The following is a 25,310-nucleotide window of genomic DNA, read 5'->3' as shown; positions in this document are numbered from 1 at the left end:
GAGAGGTTCCGTCGTGATAATCTGTATGGGTGATTACCAAATTATACAGATTATTATTCTAATCCATAGGGATGAAAATTAACCTCAACATTCGTATAAATGAGCGGTCAGACATGTTCAAGGCAGCCGCTTGTTTTCGGGCTGGCTGCAAGGACTGTTTTCCGTAGCAGCACAAACTCTATTGAATGTTTGTTGTCTGGCGTCCGATCTGACTTTGGAAGGCCTGTCAGCTTCCTTTTTAACGCAGAAGCCATCGTTCTAAAGTAAGTTACCCACCGCATTATTGTGCTACGCAACGGAACTTCTCCATGTCGCCTTAATTGAAAGAATGCATGAAACCGCTGAGTAGCAATGAATGAATTCACTATTTCATAAAAACGACTCCATAACAACTGCACTAGCTCAGGTGACCACAGCTCTATGACTATAAAAAATATCATTGTGTACGCTTTCCAACGAGCCTACTCCCACCACTCTCGGACGACCTGTCGCTGAACAGTGCTCTTCAGAAAATAGATTGGTTTTTTTGCCGCACCCTGTACTTTACCTAAGTCTCAATACCTCCATGGAATTTATTCCTAGCCAGGTATACCTTTTCTTTATATCATGTAAGACATTTAGCATTATACACAACAAAAGGTTGTATTAACTGAATTTATATTATTTGCAGGTTAACCAAACTGAAGACAATGAAGCCGTGGTCATTCAAAGATTGAGGGATGCTATCCAAAACGGAATTCATGTGTTGGATTCAAAGTTTGAAACAGTTCAAGTTCCTGCTAGTGACTCTGATGAAGAAGACAGCTCTCCTCATAGGTGAATACATTAACCCAGACAATCTGTCATTTAAAAAAAATGTACCGGTAGCTTAATTTTGAATCATCAAAGTATGTTTTACTGTAGGGTGTCACAACTGTATTATTTTGCGAGACCTTACACCTGAAAGAAATCTGTTAGGTCCCAACATCCGCCAGCTGATAGGGAATCAATTCTAACTCAAATCAACCTGGGGTATGTGTAGGATCTGTTAGGTTAGGGACAGTTCTCAGTGAATCAATATTCATGTAATACCTCAATGTAATACCATCTTTCTTATATACATACTTTATATGCATTTTAACCAGTCATTCTATAATTGATCAAATACACACCAAAGAAAACTTTGACAACTGCTCTCGCTTATAAACCTCAAACTTCACATTTTACTACTTGCGTGTGTATGAAGCACACAGATTGGTGTTGTAATAGTAGTTTACGCAATGATCGTGCAAAGATAGTGTTAACGACACAAGTATAAATTTAAGGTAGGAGCCTTAAACAATTCTACTTTACCTAAGGCCGTTTTTTATTTACTAACAATCACTACCCATAACTTCTAAGAGAGGTTATGTTTTTATTTATAACCTCTCATTGTCACAGACAGTGATGCAACGAAACCTTGTACCAAACAGTCATTGCACCACTCACTAACAATTAAGTCACAACATTAACATTTTATCAGTACAGATCACTTTTGTACTGTACCGGCTCATTCCTTGCTTTGCTGTATACGATCCCTGCACGGGTGGTTAGTCTATGTGGACAGGCAAATGCAAGGTTAAAAAAGGCCAACCTCTTAAAAAAAAAAAATTGGTCTTAAAAACAGCTGATGAGTTGCCGTTCGAAGCATTACAATTTGACTTCTTCTCTCTCAATCCTTGAACCTCATTGGTCCATTGTGTTGATAAGTAAAAAAAAAATGCTGTTAAGTGAATCTTTCAATGCTAAGAACTGAACTGAAACAGATATTAAAAAAAGACGGTCGTTTCTGGTAAAATAATTAATCAGCACACTAGTCTAGAACAAATTATACTGATAGAATAGTAAATATAAAAACCTCTTACCAATGCAATATTGGCATATAAATAGAAAATATTTTACATGCTTACGTTATTACTACAAAAATGACACTTCAATCACCAATTAATTTTCATTTTTTTTTGTATCAGTTCTGTTCTTTTATTTCATATTAAGTAAAACTCCTTAAGTTAACAGAAAATGAATAAAAAATATATGTTTGGTCATCCCAGGATTAAAAGACACTATATCCTTAGGATTTAAATGTGTCAAAAATTGGCTAGGATCCTGGGATTGAGACCCTAAGGGTGAGCAATAGATTCTATTAAGTATAAACACAAAAAAAATGGATTTTAAAATGATAAAAAACAAAAGAAATCAAATCTTTGTTTCAGTGGTGTTATACTAAAGCCAGTCAACAGATACAAGGACAGAAGACTGCCACATTTGATTGGGTCTGCTGAGTTTACGGCAGACGACACACTGGGCTTGCGAGAAGTTCCGAGTGACGAGGAAACGGATGATTTTAAAAGTGCTAGTGATAAGGTAAACGGATCTTTGATAGTCTTTGGTTAATTTTTAAAGTTGGTATTTAATACGTTCGCAACATCATGCACCTGATCGGGTACACAAGTGCTTTTGAAATGGCGAGTGTGTCCCCAATTAGATGAACACAGTAAATTAATTACTTAAGTACGTTGGGTGCCCGAATGGGTACCTACACACTCTTTAGGTTTCTACGGACTATTAATGATAAACATAAGTTGCATATAATATTATTTATCTGCTTGGTTCAAATACAATACATATTCATGTTAAAACTAAGCTGCATAAGTATTTACGTGATAAACAAAATTGCTAAGTAAGTAAGTACCCAAAGAGCTCTATTTGAGCTAAGATGACTGTTATGATTGTTACCCGTGTATGAAAGTTGAAAGTGCACATGCCGCCGGTTGATCACTCATTCAGTAGACCTGTCGTGTATCCAATTGGGTACATTCACTAAAATATCATAAAAAATGACTAACAGATTTTTTAAAAGGCAAAAGCCAACTTTATTTGTCAATACACAGCAAAATTTACAAAATATATGAGAACGGTTTTTGGTAATGTTTTGTGTAAATTTGCCCCGACTAGTACAAACCAGAATTTTTACTGCCTACAGGGTATCTACCAACCGGGAAATCCGGGAAAACCGGGAATTGTACTTAAATTTTTACTGGCCATGAAATGTACGGGAATTGTCCTTAAATTCCAGACAATGTCCTTAAATTTTTAATGGGCCATAATTTTATTGATCGCTAGTTGGTTAGGAGCACATAAAAGGTTTATCAGATGTTTGTTTACATTTTCATAATTTAGTACTAGAGTAATTATGCAATAAAAATCCCATTAACAATCTCAAACCCATTAATATTTTATCACGACAATCAAGTGTCAAGTCAAGTACTTCCAAGAACTGTTGACTCAGCAGCTAGCTCATAAAAGTTTTATCACTTTTATTCCTTTACAACTTCTTTTTTTATTACTAGAGTAATTATTATTAGATCCCAAACCTATTTTATGTGAAAATAATAGCTTTATAATGGCTGTTAAATTTCACTTCTTACTTGTACTTTCGGCTTGCCGCGGCCAGTGCCTAGTGCCATAAAACTGTTTATGGTTTCATATTAAACATGTAAATAATCTACAGTCTTATTTCGTAAGTTAACCCCTTTTTTTATGGACATTTTATCTTTCAATTGACAAAACCACAAGCATTGTTGTTTGCATTAATGTTTTATCACTATGTAGGCCTGCTTGGTTTCAAATTATTTCATTGCATTTTCTGTATCTTTGTCTTATATTGTTGGCTATTCAGGTTTCAATGTTTTTTGTTTCCCATATATTTATTTATTGAGTTGTATGCTTTAAGCAATCAAAATCTTATGAACTAGAATGATGATAGTAACTTTGCTGCTATTATAACCTCATTGTTTGTTACTCAGTTTATATAGGCCCTCCAAAATAATTAGGTTTAGGCCTGGGTATTTTGATTCTTGAAAGAGCTGTAAAATATATTAAGAAAATGTAATTGAGCCTAAGATAAACAACTAATGATTGCTATGTGTCGATATTAACTTTACAAATGAAAATACAATAATCTTACTCTGTGCTTATTGCTTATTAATAGCCGCTTACCATACCTTGATTTTGTACTAAGAATTGAGTAACAATATGCATTAAAGATTTTTTTTCAAAAGTAGTCGAGAACCTAACGTTGTGCCAGGGCGAATCATGCCAAATTAATCCGCCTGGATCGGATAAGCTATGTTATGAAGTTTATGTGACGGATGGAGATATTTGTCGCTATCGCAGGAGACAATGATTGCGTTTCTCTGTTACACTATAAAAGCTTTACCTAAAGTATAGGTAGGCCTATGTTTGTTTACTTTCAATAAATTTCTATTTTGTAATTTTTAACTCTTATCTATTATTATTTACTTTTCTCTCTGGTACAACTACAGTGAATAACAAGATTAATACAGTTTGACAAATCAGGAAAATTATTCGGTAGGCCTAATGACACCGACAAAGGTTACGGCAAAGTGTCCTTAAATGTACGGGAATTGTCCATGAATTTTTTATCCAGAATGTAGTAAACACCCTGTGCCATCAAATGTGTTAGTGACAATTTCCAAAGTTCTGTAAGGCAACAGTCAGCCACCAACTAACGTGGTGTTGCTGCATAGACAAATGGACTAGGTCAGAATTAAATCCATATTAGGGTTGATTCAACAACCTTCAGGTTTCACAATGAGCTGTTGCGTTACGTAGCAGCTCGCAGGATCATTGTTACCCTATCAATTTAGTTTGTATTTAGTTAACCTGTTGTAAAGAGTGTAGCCTATAAGAAATTTTACTTTAAATAATATTCCCCAAGGTGTATATTTAGGTAGGGATTTTTTTGTCCTGCCAAAAGAATAAGTAGTTTAATAGTATATTCCATTACTAGTGCCAAAAGTGACATTTTCTGGTGTGCGCTCAAGTTTTAAGTGTGAGGCAAACCTAAACACAGGAACAATTGGAGCAAGTGATGGATAATTACTTTCAGTACAAGCTATGACCGATACTTATTGTTGTGACAAATAAATATATACAGAATAATATACCTCAGTAAAGTTAAAACAATTGTATTGTTAATTAACATTATTAAAATATGAAAAAAATTAAATGGGTCATTAAAACCTACCTGATAAGGTAAAAATTACAAGCTTAAGATTTTATCTATTGTGCAGTAAACACACACTAAAACACACAAAACTATTTAATGACTGTTCTTGTTTTCATTTAAATTGCTGAACAGTAAAAACCGCCGATTTTATTTGTAAAAACAAATGGCAAATATACATTAGTGCTCATAGTGGGCAAATGGAGAATTGACTGAGAGCGAGGGAAATTAAATTTAGAGCAAGGGAAAATCAGCTTATTATTTTTCTTGCTCTGAATTAGAGCTTGGAAATCAATAATTTCTTTTATCAGTTGTTATCAAAAATAGCTACTTTCTGTACGGTACAAAAAGTGATGACAACTATCTTTCTATCCTTGACTCAAATGTTCACAGTGAATTACAGGTCCTACGGGATATAGCTGCACTATTAACATGAGTGGAAACATCATGCTTATTGTAATGTGGGCTGTGTCAACTGTCCTCAGGACCTTTCGGTCTGATAATGTATATTTTACCTATGTCTACACTTTAATGCTTTGTACCGCAATAAATGTTTGAGTTAATATTTAGAATTTGGTACATGGTTGAAAGCGGTTGAAAACTGTCAAAGAACAAATACAAATTATAGGACTATTTTGTGTGTTCTGAAGAAGTAGTTGAGTTGAGCTTGACTAGTAATCACAAGTTCGCCCGTTTGATCCTGAGAAAAGAGTGTAGCTTTTTGATGGTTCGATACTGGACTCAGCTGTCTTTGATCATTGCAATTAAATGGTCCTGACTAATGAAACAGCTGGTCTTAGTCAGTAACAAAGCTACAAAGATCATCTCACTCCATTCTACACTCATCATTCACTCACATTCGGGTTAAAATACACACCTTAATTTATGTCAGAATGTAACGTAGGCTGCATTTTTTATATAGAGACGTTCATTATATTTGTTACAGTTTGTTATATTAACAGACCCTTCAACCATATTACTTTCGATTTCAGAGTAATGACAGTGTAGAAGATAGCGAGGATTCAGATGTTGAAAGTGACCAACCCAAGGCTCAACATATCCTATTTCCGAAACCAAGCAATAACACGTTTGACCCTGTGAGTATCTTTATCTAAGACTGGATTTAATTCTTATTTTGTGATCCTACTAAGTATTAAAATGTTGGCAATACACTAAATAAATTAAATAACATTCATACAATGATGTTATTGTTGTGAAAAACGCAAAAATCAAATTTGAAAAGTGGTACAGTAAAACCTCACTTACTCGACAATTTGTGGACTCAGAGGTTATTGAGTTTTGGGTTTGTCAAGTAATCCAGAACATTGCAATTTTTAATGGTTTTTAATAAATGAATACATAAAAGATTAATTTTTAACATTTTAACATATAAATTTATTACTTACTTCGTTATTTTTACATATTGAGTAAAATATCTTCAATGTATCTTATAAAAAATCTTGAGCCGTCCTTGAAAAGTCGAACACACGATTAAGACAAAGCCAGCTAGATGTGTGCCCTGTCAGCTGTTGACTGTCGAGTTAGCAAAGTTTTACTGTAGTCATGTGTCAAAACCGAATCTCAACACTCAAAAAAAGTTAGTATAATGATATAGTATAATGATTCTAAATTGTATTAGAACTTTTGGCGTTATTCAATATTTAATACAGATTTGAACTAAATACTTGTGTAGATGTATATTTAAATTGATTACATCATAAGGTTTTGACTTCAACTTTCACAAGTTGCATATTTTACTGATTCAATTTTTAGGTCCAAATTTTAACTGATTATATTTTAGTGTGGATTTGGAGTAATACAGTTTTCAGCTACAACTTTTTATTAATACAATTTTTAAGTGCCTTTTTTTAACGGGTTACAATTCTTTTCAGCTCAATCTCAAACTACCTGGTTTAGAAGCTCAAATGAGCTCCAATGCCTCTTCACCACCCTCAGGTAAGTTTAAATCTTTAAATTTTAATTACAGCCAAGTGGTAACAATTATTTTGACCGACCAAATTTGGAAGGAGGACACATGATTTTTAGTCAATACTTTATTTTATTTTATGATTTATCATTGTGGTGTTTCCAGACCAAATATTGACAATTAAATAAAACATTAAAATACCTGGTTGTCGCCTTGTGGTCCAAGTTGTCCTACTTGATTATGTGTATTTCGGCACGAACACCATCCTTAGATCCATAGTTTAAGAACACTAATCTTGCCTGAAGAGGTGTGCTGAAAGTTCACAAACGAGACACAAAAACAAAAAAAACGATAGTCTACTAGTAGTACCTTGCTAAAGAGACTCTCAGGGGGGATTATCAAATAAGACTTGTTATCAAGGTTGACTTCTTATCGAGGTTTGCAATAACATGTAACTAGAGGGTAAAATAAATTCAAGGGGATTTGAAAATGACTCTTGTCATCAAGGGTTACTTGTTATCGAGGGTCTTGTTATCAATGTTCCACTGTATTTACATTTAACATTAAAATCATATTTATAGACGATTGTCAGCGTTTAAAATTGCTTGTTAAATCCATTATTCTTCACAAAACCTGTTTTAGCGAATTTCCCATATAGGGAATAAGCTATTACCGTAGGACTCATGATAAGACCTGGACTCGGGACTGATTTACTTTATTGTTTCGAGGTCCCTAGAGATCAAGATAACTCAAGCAAAAATGATCCAATTTTTATGAAATTTGGTATAAACGTGTAAACCCACATTTATTCGAACGAGTTTGCGAACCAGCATGATCAGACTACGGAAACAGGGATTTATGGGGGGGTTTTTTGAGGTAAAAATTGGGTTTTTCCCATTTTTCACCCAAAAAACAAAAAATTTTGCAATTTCTTTCCAAACCATTTTGTAGAGCTTAAGAAAAAAATAATTTAGCATATTTAAGCGTTATTATGCGCCTAATGGTTACGGAGAAAATTCCAAAAAATTGTTAATTTAAAATTCTCATGTTGTTCTTACGGAGAATAAGTAAACCTTTGTAGTTTGTTTGATTATGAACATGTTTTGATCAAATTTGGAAAATGCATTTATTTCTTACTAAACTATTCACATTTCACAAAAAAAAAAAAAAAAAAAAATCACTTTTGACTTTTACCCTCCCTGTTGCAGCAAACCTTAGTCCTTGTTAAAGTAATTATATTTAAATAAGGAATGAATGTTATATTTTTAAGAAGACAATTTTAGTGTGAATCCAATCAGGCAAATGGAAATTCGCTTAGTCTGCAGGTTTGCTGCGGCGGGGGTGTTTTTAGCTTTACTGTGTTTTTTTTTTCACAATGACGCATGATTGTTTATACAAAATAAGACAGTAATCAAAGATTGTTATACATAATTTGAAGCTTATTTATATATATTTTTTACTAACACTCGATAAAGCTCCAAATGTTGATTTTATTTTTGTTGTAGTTAAAAGTTTAAAATTTTAACAATTAAACTTATTTATAATCTCATACAACATGATGAATCATGGGTATTTACAATGAATTGAGGATTTAAAAAATAACCCTAATATTAACAATTAGTCTTGTTTAAAATTATTAATATAGGTCTCATTAAAAAATTGCCATTATTTGTTTTAAATTAGTATTTATTTGTTTTAAATTAGTATTTTATTTTCCGACTGTTTTGAGCTGATAATTTCAAAGTAGTTATAATTCTATCACTCATGTAGTTTTACACATAGCTTTTTCATCTTATAACCAGACCTCTTTATGTATATTACAAACTTTTTTCATACAATAACACTTGATATCTCTGCAGTTTAAAACTTTGGATTGTTATCCTGCAGATAGCCATTAACATTTATCTCAAATGATTAATAGCCTCAACAAGTGGTTCAAATGTTTCTGTAAACATCATGACTGAGTGTAACAGACTGTTACTGTTAGTCACTCTTACGTTACGTATCTATTATAATATTGCTTATTTTGTGTACCTACACTATGTGAGAGTTGTAAATATTGTTTAAGAGATTTATGATTTATGGTTGTGTGGTTAATACATCAAGTCAGTGATGCAAGTATTTTTATTCTAAACATTGCTTTTCAACTAGACTAACTTTATTTCAAGGTTAAACTTTCTGTGTGTTAGGTAAATTGCAATAAAACACATTACTGCAGGTTTTCCTGTGTTATTTAGGTATTGTTAGAACATAATAAGTGTCACACATTACATTTTTTTTTCAAATAAAACTTTTTTATGTGAATGGATTCATAAAAGAATAACTGATTTCGTAATGGATTGGCTACAAGATTGCCAGAATCCATGAATAATGTTTGCGTTTAACAGCAATTGCATCAAACTAAAAAAGTTTGATCAGGTATTGATGTAAGTAACTTAAACCTTTAGTTTTGCTGCAAAGTTAAGGTTAAATATACTTGTACCAATGTCAAGTAATCCTTAGTAGTAGTGTGTATATAGTTATTTCGTGGTCAATATGAGTTCATCGTCAGGTGTTTCGGATACATCTTTCTAAATTCACTTTAAATATTTGAAACAAGCCAGGTTTTGAAATATATTTAAAGCGATAATATTTTTTTCACTGAAACAAATTTCTTGTGCAGATTTACAAAATGTACAATGAAATTGGGTTTCGTTCATTAAAACAACCTTTTCATCTTGCAGGAGCTAAAACCGTTTAACTGTTTTGCATTTAAGTTTGACCTGGGCTTAGCCTACGTTGCTAGGACTCTTAAATCCTTTAGTGAATACAAATATGTAACTAGTATTGTTGATATTTATTGCAATATTTTCCCAGGAGAAGGCTCTTTGGTGACTCACAAGAAGCCAACGTTTTCCAGCTGGCAGCCTACAGATCTTTGGGCATCTGGTGAGTGTTGGGACTATCTTTCTGCCTTAATCATAGAATGTCAAAGTTGTGAGCTTCTGTAAAACTACATGCTAAAGTCAGTCAGTGACCATTATCTTATAGAGACTGAACCTTCTTTAAATTTCCCTATATTGCATTTTCAATGTTATGTGTAATACAAAAGTGTAAATATAAACCTGTTTATAGAATTCTCAAAATTTACTAAGTTAGGTGTTGAGGAACAGGTGAAGGTTAAAAAAACGAGCTTTTGTTTTGTTTTTACCGAAAGTAAATAAAAGATACGTCTAATAACACTAAAACATATATTTACGGTTATATTCTTGATTCACAAGACGGTAAATGTACATAAAAGATGTTAAGTGGTGATCGATTTTGATTGGACTCTCCAATCATTTTCAGACCCAATAGGCGAACGACCGAACGTCTATAATCCCGAAACCTCTCTTGTGGTCGTGTAGACATAATCATCGTCTCCCGCAGTCACGTTTTCTGTGATCGCAGCCAATTCCTGAATATCGCCCGCTGTCGTGTAGACATCATCTTTGTTTCCCGCAATCACGGAAACAATGTAGTCTATTTCCATTATTGCGACAAAATCTTGAATATCTTCCTAGGTCTTGTAGACCATTATCTTCATCTCCCATGATCACAGAAAATCATAATCGTCCTCCCTGACTACGGCAAAATCGTGAATTTTTTATCTTGAAATCTTCGCAGACCTGTTCGAAGGCCGAGCCGAGGTAAAAACTTGACTCGACTGTAAAATATATCATGTATATCTCATGTATGTATTTTCTGTAAAATATCTCATTACAATCATCCGAATGTTTGATTATTCAAATATGGTAGGGTCTCAATTGATTCAGATGGTTAAAGTTCTAATGTATACTAATTTATACACTTTTTGTAAAGGGATACATTTTAGCAAATTTGATCATAACATGCTAGACATTTTGGTGGAAATATGTAATAATGCAAGAACAGTATATACAGTAGAGTCCCGCAAACTCGGCGTAATGTGGACTGGAAGGGTGCCGAGTTTGTGAAATACCGGGTTATCGGGAACTAGGGTTAAAAATCAGAACAATTTAGCTTTTTAACCACCTTTTTTATTTATATTATTTTACGCCACACTACATTATTTTGTCGAACTTCCCACGCAAGGATTTAGTCCAGAAAACAGCTGTTTGCCGCCAGCTTATTCAAATGGGGTTTCATTGCGTAATACTGTTCTGCAATGAGTTTTACCGGACACCAATCAGCTGATTATACTGTATTTGCGTGGCAATGATTTGGTTATAAACAAAAACATAACCTCTCTTAGAGGTTATGACTAGTGATGTTTAGTCCTTTAGTTGGTGGAAATGTATAAGGATTTGTACGAATTAAGTAGTATGGCGTAAACTATCGTACGTAACTCGTCCAAAATGTGTGTACTGGACTCGTATGGTAATCCCGTACTCGACTTCGTCTCGCACGGGAACGACCACACTCGTCCGGTAAACACTTATTTTCAGGACTAGTAACGTAATATACTATTACAAGTCAGTATTAAGTCATCAGATATAGTACAACAAATCCTTGTACCATTTGGGAATAATTTGACTAAAGCTGACTTAAATCCAGCTTAACTCGGACTCAAAAAATCACTAATTTTCTGAGCCAGGTAATGGCCGAGTTATCCAGACTGCCGGGTTATCGAGTGTCGAGTTTGCGGGACTCTACTGTACTTTCATGTTAAACAGTAGGAAAACTTAGTTTTCAACTGCCAAAAGCTATTAAAAAGACATTAGTCATATTTACTGACACCAGCTGGCTCAATTGGAATAAGGCTCAATTCTTTGCCAATAGCACAAAGTAAAAATAATTTGCAATTTCCCATATGAGATTTTATATTTGAAGATAAACTACCTACTACACTTTTAATATTATGTTTACATATAGTTGATTGAACAATTCTGCACTGTATACTATTTACCTAGTATCTAAAATATAGTAAACCATCATCAGTTTGATTTAGAAAGACTGATTTTGTTTATTAAATCCAGGCACAATTTTTGTTAATGCATGCACACATCTTTTTTTCTTTTTTATTGTGTACTAGTTACAAGACTAAGGGGGAATATTAATTTCAATACTAATGTGTTCTTTTACAATTCTGTTGTTGAAACTAATTTTACATTTTTTTTACAGAAGAGGAAGACGAGAAACGCCTTGGTGACAACATTAGGTAGGATATTTATCACAATTATAGAAAATTAAAATAGAAAGTAAGTAAACGTAGTTAACCAAATGTTACAGCTATTTGGGACTATTAGTAATATTGTTTAAACCTGAAATTACATCTGATTTTGTATAGGATGAGCCTCACTCAGCACACCAAAGTTGACTTAAAATAGTTACACAACATTTTAATAATTTTAAGAAAAATTTGAGTTGATACATTTGTTTTGTTGACCTAATGTATAGTGAGTCGGTTGTGCAACAGACTGCAAAATCATGGTAGCTATGTCGTGGGTTCCAATGTTGCCACGAAAAATGTATTTGTTTTGTTCTACTGTGACTAAAAAACCTTATAAGTGACATTATTTTTTTTTTAGGAAATATAATTTGTCTATAAATTTTAGATTTGATCAAGTCTAATAAAGAAATTGTTTGTATCTCCTCATCTTATCAAATTATTGTTACTCATTATTGAAGTGCAAGGTTTTTTTTCAATTTATTGTAGAAATTGATGATACATTTATATTTTTTTTTTATCAATAGAAAAAAAAATATATTTATCAGTTTAAAAACGTTGTCGAATTTGTTTGTATTAGTTAAAATATCAACCATGATTGTTCACAGGCCATCAAGCGCCAACAGCAGTATATCCTCGGCTCAGAGCTCCATCATGTCAGAACCTATCAAAAAGACGAGTGAAGATTTTGGAAAAAGTGGAACAGGTAAGATTTTTACTCATAGATACGTTTAAATACATCAATAAAGTGCCGAATAATAATTTTCCCATAATTGATATCCCTTACCAAAATGCAAACGGTTTATACAAACTACGTGTGTCTGAATTTGAATGTTAAAGTAAAGGTCCAACACATATAGAAAAAAAAACATTTGTGGAATTCGTCACAGAAGTATGTGATGGGATTTGTATGAATGGAATTTTTGCCTTGTAAGATAATCCACTTTTCCAAAAATTCACAAAAATTGAAAATTCAGTGAACTAAATCCAAAGTAGACAGTATTTTTTTTTTGTTTTAATTTCTGGTAATTGGGATATACAGGGTGATTTGTACTCAGTGTGACAAAATTTTTTTTGATGTAAGTACAAAGTAAATGAAGTGTGATGATGCATATGAAATGTTCCAAGTCTCAAAATTAGCGTCCCAAAAAATTATTTTATGTTTTTCAAAAATAACCATGCTTTGAAACTTAATACAGCAATTTCTCAATTACCTGTATATGGATTTGAGTAGATAATGTAATTTTCGTGTTCTACATTAAATTTTGAACAAGAATAATGGAAAATGACGGAGGATCAGTTGTTAAAACTCCATTGTAAATAGATTCAAAGATAAAAATTAAGATATTTGATAAAAATTTTAAAAACAATTCTATTACATTTTTCACACCCTGTATACAAGAAAGTGTCGGAATATGTTAAAAACTGCGCCATTTTATAAGCTTTCCAACCATATGCTACACTATTGAGATTTAGATATTTTTTTGTTTGTTTTAGTGGTTTGAATACCAGCAAACAGGGAACTTTTTTACCGTTTTTACTGTTCAAGCTGAAACAAAAATACAACTTTTGCTTAATACATGCCGACTTTCTGTGTTTTAAATGTTAAAGACACCATGCTTTGTAGTATTTAAACCATTAAAGCGTACATAAGCAGACATAAACCTCAATAGTGTAGCATATCGTTGGAAAGCTTATAAAATAGCGCAGTTTTTATCATATTCCGACACTTTCTTGTATACAGGGTGTGAAAAATGCAATAGACCATTGTTTTTAAAATTTTTATCAAACATCTTAATTTTTATCTTTGAATCTATTTACAATGAAGTTTTTACAACTGATCCTCCGTCATTTTCTATTATTCTTGTTCAAAATTTAATGTAGAACACGAAAATTACATTATCTACTCAAATCCATATACAAGTAATTGAGAAATCGCTGTATTAAGTTTAAAAACATGGTTATTTTTGAAAAACATAAAATCATTTTTTGGGAAGCAAATTTTTAGACTTGGAACATTTGATATGCATCATCACACTTCATTTACTTTGTACTTACACCAAAAAATTTTGTCACACTGAGTACAAATCACCCTGTATACATTAATGAACTTTGTTCATCTTCAGTCTTATTGATTATTTAGTGAATTACTAGTTTCAGGTCGAGTGACCCGATGTCAAATACAAAATGAAATTAAAGAGAGATTATACCCAACAAACACCTTAGTCAATACATACGTATAGACTTGATACGGACATTAAAACATTGAAAAACCAGATTAAACATTACGCTGGCCACATTTAAAACCAGAATGGACCAACCAAGTTTGTACGGTGGACACAATGCTATTCCAATTTATCAGTCTCGCCAATGTTCAAGTTCTAGTAACTGACGGATTATCAAATATGATAGTGTACGTAGCTAGTTTTGCATGTTTACTTTTTATGTTGACAACAATATCTAGATGTATCCTATACACATTTAGCTTACCCATATTTGCTCCCTTGCAGGCAGGCAAGCAGTATTGGTACAAGATGATCACAGTGATCTATTTGGTTCTAAAGGGGAAATAACTCAACCTCAAACAAAAGAATTTGTAAGTATTTATTTTAATGACAATATTAGAGTCTTGATAACCATTCAATTATTAATTAGTTATCCGTCCAAATTTAAAAACTGGTTTCAAATCTGAGCTAGCTTGACTTACTTACTTTCCGTGTCCGGAAATCAGACTTTGCTTTTCCAAAAATTAGCTACCGATATGGCTTTGTAATTCGCTTGTAAAATATCATCTAATGTGCAAGACTGGTCTAGGCATGGACAGATCAGCAGATGGCCAGGATCCTGAACAGCACCACACGCACGCAAGATGTTTTCTTCGTCTGTTAAGAGACCCCATTTCTGCATGTTTGTCTTGCATTTTGGTACCTCGACCCTGATTCGATTTAGGGTCTTCCACACTGTGTAATGCAGACCTCCACCAGGAGCCAGTTCCTCCCTGGCTGGTATGGGAGGGTTAGTCAACGTCGCCTCCCACCCTGCCACCCGATTGCTTGAGAGTGATCCATCCAGGACTCGTGAACGTGACAAAAAACTCTTTCTGGACCGTAGCCGTCACTCTGCAGGTTGGTGGCCGTGTAATGGGTGACAAGGGTCTGTCTCTTGCTTAGTCCTTTCTGCGTAGACAGCGACATCTTGTCGGATTGATGGAGGGCGATCCCCTAAGTTTATTAATTCTCTCAATAATATAGACTGGATTCATTTGTTTTAGATTGTTTCAAACAGTAGCCCAATATTGTGAGGTAATTTTTCTTTAAGTTCAACCTGATAGACTATGAATTTTTTAAGGTTCCTGCTGGAGGTGTAAAAATATTTGGTGGAGACTTCAACCCATTTTCAAATAGAAACCAGTTCAAAGATGACCAGGACGATGGTTTTCTTCCAGCCATTGAGCCATCCAGGTAAGTCTATTGTATTCTAAAAACAACCCTTTCAATTATGCCTTCTCTGTTAATATGCTCATTTTGTTTTTATATATATGCAGTAAAGATACAAGGTACAAAACATATTCTTATTTGCCTTTGAAAAACAGATAGGACTGTAGTTTAACGTAAAGATAGAAAAAAGTTAGTTCTTTTAATTTTTGTTGACAGACACTATGATGAAGAAACAGTTGTGTAATAAAAAAGTCTTTCATCCCCCAAAATTTCAGGGTCGGGCCAGGCCGCTAGTTTGCCCGAAAGATATGGTTCTGAAAATAATTTTCAGATCAAACTTGGGTTGGGTAATTTTTATTAGAAGAGTGAAATAAGTTCAATTTCCGAACCAAGCTTTTCTCACGATCTTCTCCCAAAGTGTGCAAAGATTAGGCAATTAAAAATTTACAAATTCACCACCAGGTGTCGTGGAGACTGCAAGCTACGCTCACAGGTGTTGTTGCGGTCACTTGAGACTATTTCCGATGTCGCGGAGACTGCAAGTTAAGATCACGGGTGTTGCTGCAGTTGCGGGAGACAATTACCGATGTCGCGGAGACTGCAGGTTATGCTCCTCCTGGTATCCGACATTTTGGCCGTTCTGACCATGGCCTGGTCCCGTCATGGTCGGATATGAGGGGTTCTACTGTAATTCCAAAGTCCACTTAGTCCAAGGCCAATTAACGATTTTGCTGTCCAAAGAAAAACTTAATGACATTCACATATATGTAAAACAATATATAGAGAATACTAATGTTAAGTAAAATATGAATGTTTGTTTCAGATCAGAAAAGGATGATGTCGATGAAGACATTTTTGCAAAGAAATTTAGTGTCCCCACAAAATTATTACCAACAGTTTCTTCCAGTATACTGAATAAGAAGAAAGAAATAAGTTTATTTGATGATGAAGAGGAAGATGATCTCTTCTCTAGCAAGTCGATTGAATCAAAGACAAAATCACAACCATCATCTTTGCACTCCAGTACCGTTCAATTTGGCAGCAACAAAAGTGAACCTGATGATGAAGGTTTCTTTAGTAATTCTAGTATAATTCCTGAATCAAGAAAGTCACATTCCATCTTTAGTGATGATTTGTTTGCCGATGAAAGTGATGATTTATTTTCTACAACAGATACAAATAAACAAAAGAATTATAGAACCTCTTCCTCAGTTTCACAAGGCTTTGGTGATAGTTTGTTTTCAGATGACAAACCATCGGCCAAGGGTATTGGGGCAAGTAAAACTGGAGGCAAAGCTGCACCTCAAAAGCATCAGCCTCAAAACTTTGGTGGAGACATCTTTGGTGACGGGGAGGACTTGTTTGGGAATGTCGCAAAATTGAAAGGAGATGATTTGTTTGGAGAAGTTCCTATTAAAAGCAAGCCATCAAGCTCTTTGGTAAACCAAGAAAGTAAAAAAATACAAGGGTCTATTAAGAAAGATCTTTTTGATGAAATTTACAATGATAATGACGATCTTTTCAGCGTTTCAACCAAAAGTTCAATAGAAAAAAATCCCCGAAGTCAAACAGTGAATCAGGATTCATTATTTGGAAAAACCATTAAAGAACCATCCAAGTCTGGCAAAGAAGAATCACCAGAAGCTGAAAATGGGTTGTTCGGTGTTCCAAAAATTTCATCTGATTTAAAAAATAAAAATATAAAAGGAAAACCATCTGTGTTGAAACCCAAAAAAGGATTAGAAAACCGTTCATTGTTCGATTCTGATTCAGACGATGACCTATTTTCCTCACCTCAAGGTTCCTTAAGCTCCAGAAAATCTATTCAATCAGTTAATGAGACTCCTGAGTCAAATGATAAAGAAGACAAGAAGAAATCAAGTGACTCAAACACTTCAAGGTTACCAAAAACAGATTTTAGTAGCATTTTTTCAAACTCTCAAGATGAAACGCCTAGTTTTTTGCTGGATAAAGAAACAAAAAAACCAAGTAATCTTTTTGGAGATGATAAAGACTTATTTTCCAGTTTATCTTCAAATGTAAAAACTCCTGATTTGTTTAGTAACAATTCATTGCTGTCAAAAAATTCACTAAAAACAGAAAAAGATTCTAGTCTAACTTCTGAGGAAAACAAAAATGAAATAAAATCTACCAGTGAGTCATCTAAAGCTCAAACAAAAACATTGGTTGAAGCATTGAATAAAAAGCTTACGGAAAAAAGTGAAAAAACACCAGTTGAGTCAGGTGCTTTGAAAACAGACATTTTTAATGATAGTCTTTTTGACAATGAAGAGAAACCAATCATGAAAAAGCTGGACCCGCCTAAAACTCTAGACATAAAACCCATATCTGAGACGTTGATGGGTGATAAATCAGATGAATCAAAACAAGAGAATAAAACAGACATCCCTAAGCCGCCAGTGTCAAAAAAACCAACTCCAAGTGTGACAGTTGAAAAATCTCTACCAAAAGATTCCACTGACGGGGAAGTGATCAGTCCTCCTTCTCCTTCTAAAATTCCAGGTTGGTATGCATGCATTTTGTTTTGTACATACTCTATGTGAGGTTATTTGCATTTGTTCTTGATATACAACCTTCATAATGTAAACTTGAGAAAAGAAAGTTTTTGTTTGGTTGTTAAACACAAGCGAGCTGGGACCTTCATTGTTCTAAGATCCAACTTATGTTTAATGGAACATGGTAAGTTTTGTTTGAGCATCACTATGTCTAACATTTAAAAACTCCCATATAGTCAAAATAAAGAATTTGGTGATTGTATGGTACATACACCCAAAGTCATTGTAAAACAGTTGTTAAACTGGCTCTGCACAATTTAAATCTACAGATTACACTCTGATTCTTCCAAACTTAAAGACCCTCTTTTACATTGAACTTATTATTCAAGATAAATTCTGTTTTACCATTGGTGTATGAATAAATTCAACAGAAACAAACTTTTATTTAAGTTCATCAAAATATTTTTTTCAGGAAAGCTGAAAGCTTCTCAGTTGATAAAGATCAACCCTGCAGCTTTGTTGCCTGGTGCAAGACCTTCCAAGGCAGAGTCTCAAGCTCCAAACATCCCGAATGTTAGGGAATCTCCTGATCCAGAAGTTCCCTCTCCACCAACAGTCTCAACAACTGTCCCTGATATGCCTCAAAAAAGCTCACTTTTGCACAGTGTAAATAAGGTAATACTAATAACTATGTTATCTAGAATAATAGTGAATATACACTAATTGACAGACAAACAAAACACTAGTGATCAGCTTATTTTTAATCAATGTTAGCAATATAAGTAAACTATATAAGTAAATTGATTAGTACAGCCAGTGGCGACACTGCTTAGGCCAATTGGCAAAAGACAATGATCTTTATTTGTGATTTCATCATGGGATACATAAATATCAAACGGGGTAAAGTAGCTCTTGGTTTGCATAACCAGATTGTGACTTATTTGTTTATGTGGATTTGGATAAAGAGATGCATGTGTGAGTGTGTAAGACATAAATACATTTTGGCTTCTGATTGGTCAATGACAAGTTCTGTCAGACCAGTAAGAACATTTAACCTTCAATTTTACGCCAAGCTTACCTTCAAAATTGTACATTTACCTTTGTTTACATCTTGTCCTTGCCATTCTGACAGACAACTGATACATAGTTGTTCACTTTCTAAATCTGTTGTTTGTGCTAGTGATGGATTAGATGAGCAATAACACATAAAAAACTATGGTATCTAGAGTATGGTGTCAATGGCTCAGTTGGTAGCCCAACGGACTCCTAGCCCAAGGCAGCGATGTCAAAGGGCTGGATCCTGGTACCTGCCACTACTTTTTATCAGTACAGTTCACCTTTGTGCTGTACCGACTCACCCTTTGTTTTTCTGGATACGTTTCACGCACAAACATTATTGGCCCATCTGGACAGGCAAATTCAAAGTAAAAGAGGCCACCAACCTCTTAAAAAACCAAATGGTTAGTACATACATTAATGTACCCACCAAAAAATGTATACATCAATTGTCATTGATCTAATAGCATCACAATATTTTTGAGCGAATATTTATGTTATTTTTCATCCATTGAAATCTTTTTCCATATTACTATTTAATCACGTGAATAGACAACTCATAAAAACTATGAAATGTTGTTCAAAACAAATAATACACTTTGCATTTTGAATAATTATTGATAAAATAAAGACAACTATATAGTGTAAGTTTGACATTCTCTTTGTTGCCAGGAACGAGTGAAAATTCCAAGCAAGAGACGTCCTTCTTCTCGACGTGCCAGGCAAGAGTCTCTGAAAGCATCAATGGTGATCGATGGAACAGAGGCTGATACCACCAGTTCCAATGTTGTTCCCCCTACTTCTACTCTAATGAGTCCTTCTACAGATGAGGAAGACCTCTTTGGCGTCCCTCCCCTGGATGTTGTATATGATGTCAAAGCAGTGTCTCCCTCTGTCGATATTTTTGGTACCCCAACAGTCCTATCTCCAGTTCAACCAACGACAACAACCACAACCAACCAACCAACAAACAAACTAATCCCCTCCACATTTGTCTCCACACCCTTTGTTCATTCTCAACCTCCTCCTTTAGATGAAGATCAAGAAGAAGGGTCCAATCATGAAGATGATCTATTTGGATCACAGAATAATCTAATCAGTAGTCTGACCAAGGAGAGAAAACCGTCACATGAAGTCCAAAGTAAGAAAACAATCACAGCAGAAGATATATTCAGTGATGTGGATGAGGATGGGTTGTTTCGTGGAATAAAAGAAGCCCCTCCTCCACTTGTTGATGATGATAATGACGATGATGAAGAATACGACGAATTGTTTATGACCAGGGAGAAGAAAGATAATGTTTTTAGTAAACCACTGCACAGTGGCTCTGTAATTGCAGCTTTAGAATCCATTCCAAAAGAAGATACCAAACGCTCTGTGTTTTCTCAGTCAACTGAACCAGTTTCTTATTTTCCTTCTATAAACACACAAAAAATGAAAACTGGTGTTGAAAAAGATCCTCTTTTTACTGCTAGAGATTTAACTACAACCAGTACAAATTCTTTATTCTCCACATTAGAGGAATCAAAAGTGATGGGTACAGAAGATCCCTTGTTCGATAGTCCTTTAAAAAACTCAAGTGAGGTTACCAAGGATACATTTAATAACTCATTAAAGAAAGATTCAATATTTTCTGACTTGAGTAATGAAGAAGAATCATCACTCTTTTCCAAAGTACCAAAGGAAAAATCTAGTGAAATATTTTCTGCTGATAAGAAAACAACAGCAACACCCATACATCCCAAGGTTGAATCACAGTCTAAAGGAGAATCAATAGTTTCCAATTTAGATTATGAAGAAGATTCTTTTCTCTCTAGTAAAAAACAAATGGTGTCAACTAGTGAACTATTCTCAAGTGATAATTCAAAAAATATTTCTGATAAACTAGGAACTGAATTCAAAGAAGACGAAAACCAGGATTCGGACGATGAACTGTTTGGGTCACAAAGTAAAGTTAGCACAACGAAGCCTTCATCTATAACTAGTGAAATTAAAGTAACAACTTCAAAACATAAAGATGAAAATGCTATAAAAAAAGACACTCTTTTTGGTGATGATGAAGAAGAAGCCAGTAACCTGTTTTCATCTGTACTCGACAAAAAGGTCAAAGTAAAATCTTCTGTCAAGTCATCGTTATTCGGAGATGAAGAAGATGATGATGATATTTTTGGTTCATTGCCTTCAAGTAAAAAAACAGAGAGTAAGGCTGCTCCATCAACCTCCCAATCAACAAAAGGTATCTAAGTTCTTATAATTAGATTAACCCTTTCAGTGCTATGAAACGATATATCGTTGTGCGTCTTTTTCCCGAAAAGTACTATGAAACGATATATCGTTGTTCACGTTTCATCCAAAAAGCGCTAAGCGACGATATATCGTGTCGGCGCGACTTTCGATCGTGTGAGTTTAAATGGGCATATCAGTTGACTCCTGTTGTGACGAAACAGCGATGGTTTCTTTCGATTCCTCATACGATCGAGGCCACTAATTTTTTTTCTCGCACACTAGACTTTGCCCCTGTGGCAAGCGTAGCACTTTTCGGACAAAATAAGTAAAAATTACAAAAAAATATTCTAGCATCAAAAGAGTTATCTCATTTGTTTGGACACACATAAAACTAACAATTTTAATATGCTGTGCTTTTGAATTCTTGAGACTGGAATGGATAAAAATAAAATTGTCAAAGATCGATGTTATACCATTTAAAGAAACATACTTGTATAAAAAATCAAATATATTATTGAAAGACTCCACGTTACACCCTCTAAACACCCTAACCAAATGAGAAATAAATGTGCTTGAGAAAAATTAAAATGTTAATCAAGCAGAAGTTTTTGTATTTATTTTTCTTTGACAAGGCTGAAGTGAAATGAGTGTTATACTCAAATTATATTTCAATCAAATAAAAGAAGTTTGCAGTATACAAAATTTGTTTTAACAAAATATTAAGCTTTTTATGTGTGTGATAATTTATTGAGTTTGTTATGGTAAAATCTCATTATATGTCGTTTTTCTGTTTTAGGGTCATCGTTAAAAACGATGAAAACAGGAAATGTGGGATCTTCAAAACCTGTTAAACTGGAGACAAAACAAACATTCTCAGATCCTTTGTTTTCTCAAGAAGATCAGTAATGTTTCCCTTTTTTAGCAAGTGCTCATTAGTTAATTTATTTTGTACAGTTATTTGAATTTTTTCATTCTTTAAAGAGTATAAAGACCCTTACTATTTTAGACCTGCAATGTATGTATTCAAAACAACAGTTTTGGCTGCAGTATGAAACAATATTGTTTTTACACACTACCTTTTTTTAGCTTCAACACATTTATTTATAATTGTTAATACTTTTTAAAATAGATGCCTCAGTTTATTCTGTAAGAATGAAAATCCACATGATTTCTGATCAGGGATAGCCTCAAGGAGTTGTGAGTTTATAATTTAGTTGTTAAATCATTGTTTTGATAATATATGTTTGTATAATATTGTTTTAGATATTTATTTAGTCATATTTAGTAATCATCATCTTGTGATAAATAATCATTATCCTTTTTATACATTTAAACTATAGTGTTATATTTTGTGATCATTATTATTTAAAATAAGTTGGTGTTTTTTTAGGCTTTTAATGTTTTTCAAACTCTTAAGTGATAATCAATTTTTATAAATATTGCATAAACTGTATATTACAATAAATAAATAAAAAAATATATATATATTATAGTTATGGGTGTATATTGCTGTTATTAGGATATGTACCTTCTCACTGATTATTGATACACAACCGGGTAGGTAATTAATTTATATATAAATAAACAATTTATATATTATGTAACTTGTGGTTTTGTCACTTATTGAAAGTATGACAACTTGTAATTAATTAGGATATTTGTGTTATAAACAATATTGCTTCTTAGTCTTAAGAATCAGTGTTAAATAAAAAAAATTAACACATGTTACCGTTTTTAAATCATGAAAACACTATAGGTCTAAAAAGTTCACTCTAATAGATTTTTGATGTACAATGTTTACACAAAGTTTCCTGAAAATGTTTATTTTTTAAATGTTCATACAAAGGCTATAACTTGAAAGCTTTACTGGCTAACTTCACGAGGCAAAGTAAACTCAGACGTCGACCAAAAGTTTGTTAGTGAACCTCATGAACCAATCAACATTTTAACTACATTGTACTTGTTGAAAATGTGTGTTAAAACTTAAAAACATACCATTATGTATGGCCTGTTATTGTTGATATACAATTTATTGTTTTTATTTAATTTATCCTACAATTATCAAGAGTGTTGTATCCATTAATAGTTTCTAAGTCACTCTGGTGCAGCCTTATGAACAAACTCTTTGTGATATGACATTCATTCTATACATGTTTTGAATTTATACAATATCATTTGTTTGAATATTTTAAACATTATGTGATCATATTGGTGTCACTTAGTAAAATTGGATAATTGAAATAGTAGTTGACGCAACAATTGTGTTAAGACTAATTACGCTAGTTGTGTACACTACTTTACCTACGACAGTGTTTAATGACTAAAATCACTACTCATAACTTATAAGAGAGGTTATGTTTTCGTTTATGACCTCTCATTGCCACTGACAGTGATGCAAGGAAACATTGCACCACTCAGGCTACGGCCACACGGGCGGTTTTTCACGCTGGGTTCTTGCGTGAAAAAACGCGAGAAATATGAGCAGCATTAAATGTAATGAGGTATGCCACACGGAGTGTGTTTTCACGCAGATAAGGCGTGTCTGCAAAATCACCCGCCGCGGGCCCGCAGAAGAATGGACTGGGGTGCATTTTTGAAGCTTGTTTTCACGCTCTGTCCCTGGCCACACAGGCGGGAGCAACACGCAGCTTTGATCAAGTCGTTCTAGCAAGTAAAATAAAGATAAATGTATCTAATTTTTTCCAGGATAGCGTAAAATATTTTTGGGTCTATCCGAGTACACAGTAGGATCTTAAACATAGGTCGACCTTACTGGACCACTTAATAATTTGTTACTAAAAGGAAAGGCGTTTGGTTGAACTAAAAAATGTAAAGAGGCATTTTTGTAGTAGAATATACATAGATCTGATGAAAATCTTGTCATAAAAATATTTATATTATATTCATTTTTTATATTAAATGTTAAAATAAAATAATTTTAGTGTTGTTTTCATATAGAAATGAATATATTATATTTATTTTTTATACTAAATGTAAATAATTAAATGATAGGTTAACAAAATAAAAAAAATGTTAATGTACCAAAATTAATATACCATTCATATTTCTTGTTCACTAGTCAGAAAATAAGGTAACTATTTCGGTCATTAGGAAGATATACAGTACAACATAATTACGTGAATTCATCAATCAACTGCGGGTTCCCACTGCATTTTGCCGTTCCTGGACTACAACTAGCGTGAGAATAAGCTACATTTTACTGCCTGAAAAAAACGCATGTGTGGCATACAACAGCGGGAATTCAAGCAGCGTGAAAATAAGCTACATTTTACCGCGTGAAAATACGCCCGTGTGGCCGTAGCCTCAACAATTAAATTGGCCTGAACAGCTGATTAGTTTAAGTCCGAATCATTACAATTTTACTTCTTTCCTCTTAATCCTAGAACCTCATTTGTCCGTTACCCGATTTGTTATGAGTAAAACTATGCTGTTATGTGAAACTTTTCAATTCTAAGAACTGAACTGAAAGGGCTATTTTACAAAACGGTCGTAGGTAAAGGAATTTAATAATATTAAGAGAAGTTTTACCAGTGAAATATAAATTGAATATGATCATGAATAAACCTTGTGTTAATGTTCTAACTTAACGTTAATATGATACTGTGATTTGTAGCTGATAGACTACTTTTAACTTCTTGTTTTGATTTAGTCGTAACTGGAATTTTGCCACCGAAATAAGCGGATCGCTCACGCGGCGGCCACAATATTCTATCTCTCTCTCTCTCTCTCTGCCAATTCTTTGTCTCACTTTCTCTCAACTAACTTGGCCAGCTAACTTGGCCGCATGCTCAGGATAGTCTACCTAGCGGCCGCCGCGGGAACTGTCTGAAATTCAAATATTCCCAGACTGAATTTTAACAAAGGCATTGCGCTTCTTAGGTTTTGTATTCACTCTTTCTGTTTGATGGATTTT

General features: G+C 33.6%; 1 protein-coding gene across 2 annotated transcripts in view; it reads left to right on the top strand.

Moving 5' to 3' along the window:
- Positions 1–24,320, top strand: part of LOC128997963 (WASH complex subunit 2) — a 34,628-nt gene extending 10,308 nt beyond the window's left edge. For both annotated transcript variants that reach the window (XM_054423832.1, XM_054423833.1), the window contains exons 4-16: positions 671–816; positions 2,232–2,382; positions 6,040–6,144; positions 6,940–7,003; positions 9,831–9,902; positions 12,096–12,132; positions 12,750–12,847; positions 14,652–14,737; positions 15,490–15,602; positions 16,402–18,101; positions 18,567–18,769; positions 19,823–21,386; positions 22,173–24,320. In XM_054423832.1, coding sequence (XP_054279807.1) covers positions 671–816; positions 2,232–2,382; positions 6,040–6,144; positions 6,940–7,003; positions 9,831–9,902; positions 12,096–12,132; positions 12,750–12,847; positions 14,652–14,737; positions 15,490–15,602; positions 16,402–18,101; positions 18,567–18,769; positions 19,823–21,386; positions 22,173–22,282 — 4,449 coding nt within the window. In that variant the 3' untranslated portion in view covers positions 22,283–24,320. The remainder of the gene's footprint in view (positions 1–670; positions 817–2,231; positions 2,383–6,039; positions 6,145–6,939; positions 7,004–9,830; positions 9,903–12,095; positions 12,133–12,749; positions 12,848–14,651; positions 14,738–15,489; positions 15,603–16,401; positions 18,102–18,566; positions 18,770–19,822; positions 21,387–22,172) is intronic.
- The last annotated feature ends 990 nt before the right edge of the window (positions 24,321–25,310 follow it).

Source organism: Macrosteles quadrilineatus, unplaced genomic scaffold (genome assembly GCF_028750875.1).
Source record: "Macrosteles quadrilineatus isolate MER2022 unplaced genomic scaffold, UCM_ALF_1.0 Scaffold_7__1_contigs__length_78375512, whole genome shotgun sequence".
NCBI lineage: Eukaryota > Metazoa > Arthropoda > Insecta > Hemiptera > Cicadellidae > Macrosteles > Macrosteles quadrilineatus.
This window is presented reverse-complemented; position numbering and strand designations above follow the sequence as displayed.